The following is a 13,942-nucleotide window of genomic DNA, read 5'->3' on the forward strand; positions in this document are numbered from 1 at the left end:
TGCTCAAGGACTGGGTGTTTGTGTTTGTCTCAATACACTCCTCTTCATACACACATAACACATCAGATGACCAACCCCCACAGGAACACACAATTATTGTGAATACATCTGTCCACATAGGGTTGAGTAAGGAAGGGCATCCAGCTGTAAAACAGGGCCAAATCCACATATGTGATGTGACACAGCTTTGTGCAAGTTGCTTTGTGTCACACTGATGCAGATAAGTTTAACGGTGAAGATGGGATAGGGAAGGAAGCGGCCATGACCTTAATTAAGGTACAGACTCAGCATTTGCCTGGTGTGAAAATGAGAAACCACAGAAAAACCATCTTCAGGGCTGCCAAAAGTGGTGTTCAAACCCACTATGTCCTGAATGCAAGCTCTCAGCTGCATGACCCTATCCACACGACCAACTCGCTCAATTCTTTATTTTATGCTGTACGTGGTGACAGAAATGGTGAAAGAAGGCAGGGTACATAAGAAGATACACTCACGAGAGAGATGGAGGGAATTTATCACCAGGGAACTCAAAAGATTGCTTGCTGGCATTTGAGTATTCCCTGGGCAACAATACACAGGATGATGAGACGTGCTTTTTACCAGCGCGCAGTGTTTTTCTATGGGCGAGTGCAAGCTCGTTTGTAACGTACCAGTCAAGGTCAGCAGCGGGAAGGTAAACCATACAACAGTAGCACAAACAATTTTAAGAAGTTTGTTACTTACCAAACTGATCACCTTCGTTCTCCACACATTTTTGGCATTTAATTAGGAAATTATTCAACACTCGCTGTAGTTCAAGTTAAGGAATCCTGGCAATCTCCTGACAAATATTATGTTTCAGTTCTTGTATGGTGTGTGGGTTTATCTTGTACAGGTCACTTTTTTATTTAGCCCCAGAGATAATAATCGCATGTGGATAAATCAGGAGACGAAGGGGCCACAAATCTCTACTCATAACTCTGCTCTGTGGAAACACTTTGTGAATTCCTCTCATGGAATTATTTGCAGTGTGAGCAGCGACAGTCCTGTTTAAAAAATGCAAAATTATGCTCACCGTCGGTTCATTCTCTTTAAAAAGTAAGCTAGTATGTATTCACATAAGTAGCATAATCAACCATATTCTAAAAAAAAAATTGGTTCTATGATTCTTCCACAACTGATATTTGTGTCATGGAGAAGCAATTCACGAAGTAAGTCAGGTTTACACTCCAGAAACTACTGTTTGTGCACACACACGTAACCATGGTGGTGGAACCAAGCCTTGTCTAAAAGAGACTCCACTCATAATATGTGCGCCTATCTACAGGGTCACCTGGTTGAAAAGCATATACCACAGTTATTTCATATGGCTTTAAGTGTAATAATTCACACTATTATAAACGTGGAATATTTGACATAAGAGCCTCCTGGCTCAGGCAGCAATGCGCCGGCCTCTCACCGCTGGGTTCCGTGGTTCAAATCTCGGTCATTCCATATGAGATTTGTGCTGGACAAAGCAGAGGCGGGACAGGTTTTTCTCCGGGTACTCCGGTTTTCCCTGCCATCTTTCATTTCAGCAACTCTCTCCAATATTATTTCATTCAATCTGTCATTCATTAATCATTGCCCCAGAGGAGTGCAACAGGCTTCGGCAGCCGGTACAATTCCAATCCTCGCCGCTAGATGGGGCTTCATTCATTCCATTCCTGACCCGGTCAAATGACTGGAAACAGGCTGTGGATTTTCATTTTCATTTAACATAAGGATTTAACAAGTTAATACTCATGACAATACGGGCTAAAGGATGAAGTTTATTATGTGTAATAATCATACACACATCAAGAAAAGTTTTGCATAACCTTGGTGCTAAGATGTCCTGAACGTTTAAAAAACAAATGGAATAGAGATACCGGTATAAACAAACAACATTTCGGCTCTATTGCTCATGAAAACCACACATTGAAAGTTGTACAATCATACAGCTAGCCTTTCTGAAGTTGTGGTCCAGATGGCAGCATACACCAGTACCTATAATACCCAGTAGCACATCCTCTTGCACTGATGCATGCCCCATTCGGTGTGGTATACTATCCAGGTTCATCAAAGCATTGTTGATCCAGACTGACCCACTCCTCAACGTCGATTCAGCGTAATCTCTCAGATTGGTTGGTGGATCATCTCGTCCAAAACCAGCCCTTTTTAATGTATCCCAGGCATGTTCGACAAGGTTCATGTCTGGAGAACATGGCCACCCATTGTGTTATGAACATCAACTGGAATTGCTTCGGCATGAAATAGTGTTAATTTTTTGCCTGTGATCATTGTGTTAGTTGTTTTTAGATCTTTATGACTTAATTTTTGCACTGCTTTGTTAATTGGCTGATGATGACACTTCAAATGTGTTGAAACTGGTCCCAAATGAACAGGTTGTAACTTCTATTTGGTTCAACTTAACAACGGAGTATTGAAAGGTGGATCCTTCCTTCTATTTAATATTGTATATTTCTCCATTCAATACGGAACAATCATGAAATTTTTAACTTTAAATGGCCACTCTTGTCGAACGATGTCCTTATCATGAAGTAACCTATTCACAAGATGTGCAGGATGAGGGCGAGTACTGTCGTCCATGAAGACGAATGCCTCTCCGAAATGCTGTCGATATGGTTGCACTATAGGTCGGAGGATGTCATTTCTGTATCGTACAGTTGTTTCAGCACCTTCCTACGACCACCAGTGGTGTACATCGGCCCCACATGATACCACCCCTAAACAACAAGAAACCACCTTGCTGAACTCGCTGGACAGTGCGTCTAAGATGTTCAACCTGACCAGACTGCCTCCAAACACGCCTCCGACGACTGGCTCGTTGAATGCATATGCGACACTCATCCATGAAGAGAACTTGATGCCAATTCTGACGGGTCCATTCAGCATGTTGTTGGGCCCTTCTGTACCGCGCTGCAGGGTGTCTAGGTTGCAAAGGTGGACCTCGCCATGGACGTCAGAAGTGAAGGTGCACATCATGCAGCCTATTGCGTACAGTTTGAGTTGAAACACAACATCCTGTGACTGCACAAAACGCAATATTCAACATGGTGGAGTTGTGTTCAGGGTTCCTCCGAGCTGAAATCCGTACGTAGCTCAGTTCTTCTCCACACATCAGGCTCCATGGCATGCTGAGCAAGGTTGTTTACGCTCTGCATTGAACTGAGAAGCCTAGGTCTTATACAGAAAAAAGGCCCTTCACCTCTGTAGCTTTCCATTGCTCAACATACCGCAACACTTAAAACTTTAAAGCCGCTGTTATACATCAATTGTACATAAAGTTCTTTCTCTATTTAGAGATCCATTTTACTCTGTCACAACAAAACAACAAATTCAAGATTTTAATGTGTATATTCAAGATTTTAAACACATACCCAATTAAGACTCAGCATTAAAGCTTGGCTCTCCTCTCCACATCAAGATTAATCAAGACTATCATGTCTTAAATACGTTATAGCAAGAAGAATCATGTTTATAAATTTTAATATGGATTTTTCATCAAGGACTTGTCATTTATGTGTCATGTGTGAACATTGTCTCGTATATTTTGTTCTTTTTAATGATCGGCTGATGATGACACACACATAGTGTCGAAACCTGTACCATATTAAACATGCTGTGATACATTGCACAATATAATTGTATTGTATTCAAAAGGTGGAAACCTTAAATTTACCTTATCTTACTGTCATCCAATACAGCCGTGGCCCTTGAGCGGCCTGAGCGAGGCATGTCATCGATAGTTACTGTATCTCTATACCTCCTCCATGTCCGAACAACATCACTTTGGTTCACTCGGAAACGTCTGGAAACTTCACCTGATGACAGCCCCTTCTGACACAACGTAACAATGCGGATATGATCAAATTGCGGTATTGACCTTCTAAGCATGGCAGAAATACAGACAACATGAGCAGTGTACCTCCTTCCTGGTTCAAAGACCGGAACTGATCGGCTGTCGAAACGCACTCCGTCTAATAGGCCCTGATCATGCACGGTTGTTTACACCTTTGGGCAGGTTTAGTGACATCTAAGAACAGTCAAAGGGACTGTGTTTATGATGCAATATAAACATTCAGCATCAGTGTTCCGGCGTTCTTGAAACCGAGGTGATTGCAACACTTTTTTTAATGTATGTAATTCAGCAGTAATTCACACACGAAGTTCCCCCTTGTGCAAGAAAATAAAGTGACTTATTAGGAGAATATGCCAAAATGATGACCAATGTCATAAGGTTTAATTTCAGGAAAGCTAATTGGGAAAATTTTAACTAGGAGCTTGATAATGAAGTTCCCATAATTCCTCCTAGATCAGAAAAACTTGGGAGTAAGGAGACAAAATACACAACTGTATGGTATGTTTTGAGCTGTCAATGGTAAGATAACGTGGAAAGCCATAAATAGAAGGAAAGCTTGAATGGAGCTTTTAAAAGTAGGAAAGATCTCATAATATGAAGATAAAGTTGGAATTCAAGAGGACAGATTGGGGCAAATATTCATTTACAAGATGACAAGTAAGGGATTGGAATAAATTATCAAGGGAAATGTTCGATAAATTTCCGTTTGTTGAAAATATTTAAGAAAAAGCTAGGTAAATAATTGTAAATAACGGTAAGTTAAATGTAAATATGAGATAAACAATTGATAGGGAATCTGCCACTTGGGTGACAGTCCTAAATGCAGATCATTGATGATTCATGATTCAAAACATGATTACTTTGCAAACCTGGTATAAGAGATCTCTAGAAAACATTCCAAGGGGATGCAGAATGAATTATATCCCTGGTTTGATAGCAGATAATAAACCAGTTCTAGATCATTGTCAGAAACTGTATCACAGCGATCCTATCCTTCAAACACCACTGTTTAAAAGTAAAGCAAAAGATGCGCCCTCGTAACATCATTCGAAACTTGACAGGGCATTTACTCTATGACTTTTCTGTTTTCAGCAGGAGAACATGCAGTGCCTGTGTGAATGCATCTTGTCATTCCAAGGCGATGCAGAGTGAATTATATCCCTGATCTGACAGCAGATAATAAACTAGTTCTAGATGAAAATGAAATGGCGTATGGCTTTTAGTACTGGGATGTCCCGAGTACTTCGGCTTGCCAGGTGCAGGTCTTTTGATTTGACACCAGTAGACAACCTGCGCGTTGTGATGAGGATGAAACGATGATGAAGAGGACACATACACCCAGTCCCCGTGCCATGGTTGAAATTCCCGACCCTGCTGGGAATCGAACTTGGGATCCCTGTGACCAAAGGCCAGCACGCTAACCATTTAGCCACAGAGCCAGATACTAGTTCTAGATCATTGTCAGGAACTGTATCACAGCAATCCTATCCTTCCAGCACCACTGTTTCAAGGTCAAGCAAAAGATGCATCCTCGTAATAACATCATTCAAAAGTTGACAGGGCATTTACAGTACTCTAGGACTTTTTTTTTCAGAGGGAGAACATGCAGTGCCTGTGTGAATTCATCTTGTCATGCCAAACAAGTAGATACTGCCCTCAATGAAAAAGCTAGAATACCAACTGGACATCTATGACCAACTCATATAAGCAAACTCTATCCACTGTTAGGCATATCACATTTGGAAAAGTGTGGCAGCCAATGTATAAAGAAAAAATCAGCACGACAATGTTTGTCACTAGCTTTATGGATACCAATCTGCTTCTCAGAGTCTTCAGTCACATCACAGATTACTAAAAAGGAATGATTCCAGTCTTGCTCTCCAACACGTACAAAGCTTACAAGGAGGAACTTCCGTATTTCTCCAAATTCAAGATGTTTTTCTTTCAGAATTTCTAGTGAAACTTCAAGGGTCGTATTGCAATAGCGACCTACATGTAATGAACACCGCTGGGCAACTACCACAGCAAGCACACTATTTTCCTTCTCCTGCCAATCTGTAAAACTTGTTAAAAACACAAGGAAGGAATCGTGCCATCACACAAGATGTAATAAGAAATAAGATTTGTAAGTGGTGCAGCGAAAAAGAATTCCTGGAATTTTCAAAGGAACAAAGGATGATGCACGAGAATTATGAGTTTCACAATTTGCTTTACGTTACACAGACACAGATAGGTCTTATCAACAACGATGGGAAGGTCCACCTATCCAATACCGTATATTTTGATATTATTATTTATTAGATATCAGGACTACAGTAGTTTCGATCCTTGTATTGGGTCATCCTCGGCCTTAATTCATAAACAGAAAAGACATTAAATACAAATTAAAATCACCAACAATCTAATAGAGTACAATTGGTATGTCTTGACTTATTGATATAATATGTTATCATTACATGTGAGTTCATTTGATGACAACATATTCTATTCACCGAGCAAGTTGGCCGTGCGGTCAGGGTCGCGCAGCTGAGAGCTTGCATCCAGAAGACAGTGGGTCCGAGCCCCACTGTCGGCAGTCTTGAACATGGTTTTCTGTTGTTTCCCATTTTCACACCAGGCAAATGCTAGGGCTGTATCTTAATTAAGGCCACAGCCACTTCCTTCCTCTTCCTAGGTCTTTCCTATCCCATCATCACCGTAAGACCCATCTGTGTCGGGGTGACGTAAAGCCAATTCTAAAAAAAAAATAAAAAAAATAAAAGTGAGTCTATTCAAATTGATGTTGCTCACACATACATCTAATATTCGTAAGTCACTTGTTCTTGTAAGAAAAAATGTGGTCTTGACGTAAAACAGTACATTATGATATAAACATTGCCCAGTTAAAAGAAGGGCTTAAAATAACACATTTAAATGTTCCTCTGATACACATATTTGTTATGATGTTCTTTGGTGTAGCTCTAACCTTGCGTTAGTGTTTCAGTTAAAAAGCTTGTCTATATGTGATGGATATCTTTGGTCTTCAAGTTGTAACTATTGATAAGAACATACAAACTACCATTTTAATGTCATTGGCTTTACGTCCCACTAACTACTTTTATGGTTTTCGGAGACGCTGATGTGCTAGAATTAGTCCCGCAGGAGTTCTTTTATGTGCTAGTAAATCTACCGACACGAGGCTGACGTATTTGAGCCCATTCAAATACCACTAGACTGAACCAGGGTCGAACCTGCCAAGCTAGGGTCAGAAGGCCAGCGCCTCAACCGTCTACCATTTTGTAATACTTATGGAGACATTCATAGTACAAATATGTGGCCTTCTGATTTGGAGGAGTGATCCGTCAAATTATTCCGTATAAAGTGAATGTATGGAAAATAAAAAGGACTGTTAAATTGGAAACATTGCCCAGTTAAAACAGGGGCTTAGAGAAGATGAATACAAAACTGTATGATACTCACCCCCAGGTGCCTTGTGTACCATTGTGTAGACACACAAAGCCAACACAAGACTGACCGCCCAGTAAGGTATAAAGAAGTGGTTTATGAAGGTGGGGAGTGGAGTGAGTGAGAGGGGAGGGTCAGGTGGGGGGCAGTTGGGTAAGAGTATATGAACTGGAGGGTTTAATGTTGCACTTCCTTTCCGTTTTCTTTTGACATAAATAGGAAGAATTATAACTCAAGAAAGAATGTTAGGTTTCTCATTAATTTCTTTGATATTGCAATTTTTTTTTTAGAACTTGCTTTACGTTGCACCGACACAGATAGGTCTTATGGCGATGATGGGATAGGAAAAGGCTAGGAGTGGGAAGGAAACAGCCGCGGCCTTAATTCTGGTACAGCCCCAGCATTTGCCTGGTGTGAAAATGGGAAACCAAGGACTGCCGACAGTGGGGTCTGAACCCACTATCTCCTGGATGCAAGCTATACTGTAGCCTAAATAGGATTGAGGTACTGTTCACGATGAATGTTTTTCCAAAATGTTAGGTATTGGACCTTTCTTTCCTATTTTTAGAATGGTTGGATCTTGGTTGATAGATGTAAAATTATTCTTGTAGTCTGCCATATGTTGTCCTATTGCCAAAAACCGATTGTACCTAACAACACTAATACGTTCCATATATCTTATTGAGAAACTGCAACCTGTTTGTCCTTATACCAATATAAATTGTCCCTTATTGGACATTATACATTTTCCAGCTAACTCATTTCTGGTTGCCAGCTAGGTTGGGCTCGTCAGTTGGTACCTAGCTGGAAAATTTATTATGTCCAATAAGGGACCATTCATATTGGTATTATAAATTTACTCATTCGGGATAAATATTTCAGATTCCCTATGGGAATCAACATCTATATCATCTGTTTGTCCTACTCGGATGAGGTATGGCAGTCCAGACATCGTAGTTTATAGACGCCTGATTGAGAAAGTTTGTAGCTCCAACTGATTGTGCGTATATTGTAATAAAAGAAGTTGTAACGTACAGTACAACAATTGTCATTGTCAGCAGGGGCTTCTCCACTGTGCCACATTCGTGAAGTAAAGACATCAGTCAGATTTTGTCAACAAGTACCTCCCTTGAAGAATGATTTACCTACGGTATGATATTTTTACTCTCATACGAACATCTTAAATACTACTCTTAATTTTCATGCCCATAGTTAGCACTGTTTTGACACTATCCGTATTTGATTATAATTTTGCAATTTTGCAGGGTGAATCTGATCAAGCGAGTTAATCAGAAGATTCTGGGACAAGTTTGAAAATAAATATCCTAGCACAACTTTTTGAACAATTTGTGCTTTTTCTGCCTCAGGTGAAATTTTATTTTCTAGGAAGAAAAAGTAAACATTTCTACTATAAACAACTTCCTTTCTCTAAAATGTCATTTCATATGCATCATCTTCGTTATCCGGCCCCACAATGTAGGGGCAACGCATCCGCCTGTCACCTGGCGGCCCCAGGTTCGATTCCTAGCCTGGTCAGGGGTTTTGTAAATGATTAATATCCCTGGCCTGGGGACTGGGTGTTTGTGTCATCCTTAATGTTACTTTCCTCACATTCAACACTTTACACTTGTGCAATTTCCAAACAAATGCAGGCTCAAAACATATGGTGCAAGTAGGGGCAAAAGATCTTTTTAAGTCGACGCCCCGAACAAATAGCATTCTGGAGAAGAAAAAAACCATCTGCAATCCTGATATGGGCTTTTGGGCTTATGCCGTATCAAGAAGACAAGGTGAAACTCTATGTTTCACAGGGAACTTCCCTCCACGTCTTCAGAAGAAAATCTCTTACATCTACACATCCAAACTTTCAGTCTTCCTCGTGAACCGTCAAGATTTTCTTCTGAAGACACGGAGCAAAGTTTTCGGCAAAACATAAAGAGTTTCACTTTGTTTTCTTGACAAGGAATAACCCCCGAGGCCCATATCGTGTCTACAAGTAAGGGGCCGTGAAAGCATCAATGATAACATCTTCAACATTGCCAACAAAATAAAAATATCTAACCTTCATTTTTGTGGAGACATTCGTAATTAAGATTTACAACTGAAATTTAACCAGCCAACTACATTTTCCTGGACGAAACTACTGCAGAAAAGAGATGAAAAACATAAGGATTGGCTGAAATTATATTAAACGGAGGCCATGTTGAAGCAACCTTGGACAGGCAGGAGCTCCGACATTTTGTAAACTTTCTGGTGGTGCGTCACTATAAAATCTGCAAGATGAAAGGGCACCACCAACATAACCCAGGATGTATCTGTGAACTATGCAGCCTTTTCTGTCAGACACACCACATTCTCAAATGTCAAAAGAGAGATAAACCAGTTATCAAATTTATTAAAGATTAAAACTGTAATAATTACTTGTACAATTTTTGCACATTTAATTAAAATATAATAACAACAACAACAACCATCTTTTTGTATGAAATTTTCTGGTGGTGAAATCAAATACATTTAATTCTGCACTCTCTTCTTCCTACCCCTTCAATTTCATTTGCCTCATGCTCCTCTACATCACAGTTCTCTAATGTGGAGATAGGAGGTGCAGTACATATTTATTGCCATAAATAATCATCGTTAATGTTGATAGTTTATCATTTTACCACCTGGAACTTGTGTAATTTAGAGCTGTTTGCGAATCAATCGTAATTCAAATGTTTTTATAGCACTATTGTTTGGTTTTGGTTTTTTTAATTAAGCTGATTCAAGATAGATTTATTTTTACACACGTCATTCACCAGTATGAAGCAGTGAGGTTTAACAATTTATTTTAATAAACTGAAAACACTCCTGTGTTTTAAAAACTGTATTTCTAATGTGACGAATTGATTTCTATACAATTTATATGAGTAAATAAGTTGTTTCCAAGTATCAAAGTATAGTCTTAACATCACTAAGAAGAAGTGAAATACCAAACAAACATTGCCACATAATTCAATATTTTTTTTAATGCCATTGCAATGTTTTCATGGTCTACGTCCATAACTTGTAACACAAGTTTTTATATATCAATTTAATCATATAATTCTTTTCCCATTCAAAGGTTAGATACATTCTTTCATATTACCAAATGATTTTTCAGATCTTGTATGTGTTTCAAGATGATGACACAACATTTTATTGCTGTAACAGTATGACTCTCTTAACTACAGTATGCACCAAAATATACAGTACCCATTTTCGCGCAGTGCGTATGCGCACGCCTGAGCATCTGCGTGTTGTTACATCGCCATGATGAATTGTTAGTTGTGTAAAGAACGTTGTGACCTGTGGTTGGAAGTGACAATGGGTCTCGCGACGGAGGAAAAAGTGTTTATAGTGGAGTATTATTTTCGGTCCTACGGAAACGGTTATCAAGGTCGGCCGAGTTTAAAGTTAGTGGCGGAACAATATCGTGAACACTTGAATAAGCCAGCACCTACCAACACAGTTATGTTAAAAACTTTCGTCGTATGGGTAGTATATTGTGTCAATGGAAGGGAAGGTCTGGTAGGCCTGTAACTGTGTCCACAAATGAAAATCATGGACTTGTTCTCAATCAGGTGTTGCACTCTCCAAAGCGAAGTCTTCAGCAAACAGCCCTGAAATTAAACATCAGCCCTATGTCACTTCAACGATTGTTTAAAGACATAGGTGGATTTCTGTACCGAATACAGGTTGGGTAACAATATTGACGGAGCACGACAGGCATGTCAGGGTGGAATATTGTGCACAATTTTTGACCATGGTGTACGAGGATCCAGATTTCTTGTTTAACGTGTGATGCTCCGAAGAAAGTCACATTCACTTGGACGGTTTTATCAATCGCCAAACAACTCGCTTTCTTGGTTTCAAGAGGACAGACACTATAGTCCAGAAACCACCACATAGTGTGCGTGTGACGATTTGGTGTGCAGTGTCAGGAAACGGTGTGCTAGGTCCGTATTTCATAGAAAATGATGATGGTGCACCTCTGTTAACCAGGAACTCTATAGGAACATGGTGATCAGGCCATTTATTCAGGATCTAAGAAGGTTTTGACGTGCCAGGATCATGCAGATGAATAGACAGTGGTTCCAACAAGACAGGGCTACCTGCTACACCGCTTGACAGACTATGGCTATGCTGCAAGAAACCTTCCCAAGATGAGTAATTTACCGCAGGGCTGAGTTCCCCTACCCATCACGTTCCCCCGATCTCACACCACCTGATGCTTACGTGTGCAGAATGTTAAAGGAGCAAGTTTTCAATTGTCCAGATCCACACAAAATTGTGCCTGCATTATGTCAGAAGATCATCTCGTTCTTTGGGACTCTGAAGCAACCTATGTTCCAGAGTATGTTGGAAAATCTGCGTGATCGTTATGAACACTGCCTACAGCGCAATGGAGCACATTTTGAACATTTACACTATCATCTCGATAAGTAAGGTAATGACAATAAGACTAACATAATTTCCAGTACTGTATATTTTGGTGCATACTGTATAATGTTTAGATGTGTTTTATTGTGTGTGTTCTTTTATGTACATTCCACACATTTGTAACTGAAGGAGGTCACAAATAATGGCCAAAACATATCCTACTATCTGTGATTAATTTTATAAGTTAAAATTGTAAGGTTTTGAAAGATGAAAAAAATACATTATTTCCAATTATAGAAATAAATTCATTGGCCTATTAGCTTACAAAAGTATAGGCCTATACATTTTTTGTGGCAGGTTAGCAAATCCCTGACATTCATAACGAAAATATCACTCTCCTACATTCATCGGTGTGTACCATTGCCCAGGAAATGCCTGTTATCATAATCTTCAGGGAGACTGCTTCGGGGTTAACAACTCCAAGTAGAAAGGTAAGAACAATGACAGAAAGAATTTTATCAGATCCATAATGGGTTCACCACTGTTCTTGTACATGGCATGATAACCAACCTCAAACCCATGATCTTGGGCATATTTCATCACGTATCAGCACATAATATAATTGTGGTATATGTTCTTTCCTAAATACCACAAGGTCAACCTCCATTCATTCTTATAGTAGAGTGGTTCTGTGAATGAGAAGGGAAACAGTCAAACTTATAGTAGGGAACACGCCAGACATTGTCACGAGTGATTATCGATGCAATATTTGAATGGGTCAGGGAAAATGATGTGCATGTTGTACCTCAAAGACTTCATGAAGTAGATGAGGCATGCACACACACATATATATAAAGAATTATATAACGTAAACATTACAGCCTCATTATGCTTCTTACCTGCTCTTCTGCTACCTGGACGGATTTTATGAGATCCTCCAATTTACCAGCGTACTCGTTTGCAGTGTGTAAGATTTCAGATATGTGTTTCTTGGACAAATGTGTATCTTCCATAATTCTAACATGCGGTAGCGATCTTTGAAAAATTACAATTTAATCTAGATATGTAGCTACAAAAATAACTCAAAACGAAAGAAATACATTCTAATATACATAAATAATAAACGAAATGTTGATACAACAGTACTGCCACGCCTCATGCCAACAACGGGTCTTAATAAGCATGCCACTCTATGCTGTCAAAGTTCACATAACATTCGACTTACTCATGAACATTAATAAAAGTCTGAAAGATAGGTTTACAACACGTGCGAACTAATGCCTACAGCTGTATTTATATTTACATGTCCGTCACTTTCGGATACACAAATGTTGTTGTCGCCATATTATAAATGAAGACGCTTCATGTTCACCAACATTAAGATAAAAACATTCTCCTACCACAGTGCTAGTGGTACATTCATTTCTTGAAAAAAAAAATTACTTAAATACTTAACGGTTTTAATACCGTCGTTGTTCCTTGCATTCATCTATTTGTATGCTCAAAGGCTTTACCTACTTTTATCACTTGTAGGCTAAGGTTCATGATGCATTAAAACACCTATAAATTTGAGCCCACGTAGTGATGGGTAGCTTGTGAATGAGTCGTTCAAAATGAACGCTTCACTCCTATGAAGTGTGAACTAACCACTCAATTTCAATGAACTGGTAGTTCAAACACTTCACAGTTCTCACACTTCATATCGTTGCCTACGCTATAATCAAATACAGTAGAGACAATACACGACACTTACGGATTTCGCCTTGCTAAAATGGGAGACAATTCGACTGTGGCGCTCCTAGTGACTTGACCTGAACAAATCGCGCTAAATTCAAATATCAATGGAAATGTATATACGGAAATAGATAAATAAATTACGTCTAGAAAGAAAGTGGTATTGAGATATTAACTTCGAAATTGCTAAAGCAATTCTGGATAAATGAATGAAGAATTATTTAAAAGGTTTTTATTCAAAGACTGAAATTAGACATATAAACAAGGTGTGAAATGGACTGCTGTGAAATGGCTTGATCTTTCATTTATGCATTACTTTTTTAGCTTTAGCATACCTGCCTGAAATCTTACGGTTTGATTTGTCTTTTTTCCTCATTTAAAAACATTGTATCATCACATTAAGACATTTGTCATTAAAAATATCGGCACATTCCTTACACATATGATGCAATGAATTAACATTTAATAGCTGGACAATTT

At 39.1% G+C, this 13,942-nt stretch overlaps 1 protein-coding gene across 1 annotated transcript in view; it reads right to left on the reverse strand.

Annotated features, from left to right (window-relative positions):
* Window positions 1-13,068, reverse strand: part of LOC136875427 (cytokine receptor-like factor 3) — a 65,869-nt gene extending 52,801 nt beyond the window's left edge. Inside the window, exons 1-2 of the mRNA XM_067148982.2 lie at window positions 12,954-13,068; window positions 12,628-12,763 (exon numbers count right to left, since the gene is read on the reverse strand). Coding sequence (XP_067005083.1) covers window positions 12,628-12,741 — 114 coding nt within the window. The 5' untranslated portion in view covers window positions 12,742-12,763; window positions 12,954-13,068. The remainder of the gene's footprint in view (window positions 1-12,627; window positions 12,764-12,953) is intronic.
* Between the last annotated feature and the right edge of the window lie 874 nt (window positions 13,069-13,942).

This window comes from Anabrus simplex, chromosome 6 (genome assembly GCF_040414725.1).
Source record: "Anabrus simplex isolate iqAnaSimp1 chromosome 6, ASM4041472v1, whole genome shotgun sequence".
Classification (NCBI taxonomy): Eukaryota; Metazoa; Arthropoda; class Insecta; order Orthoptera; family Tettigoniidae; genus Anabrus; species Anabrus simplex.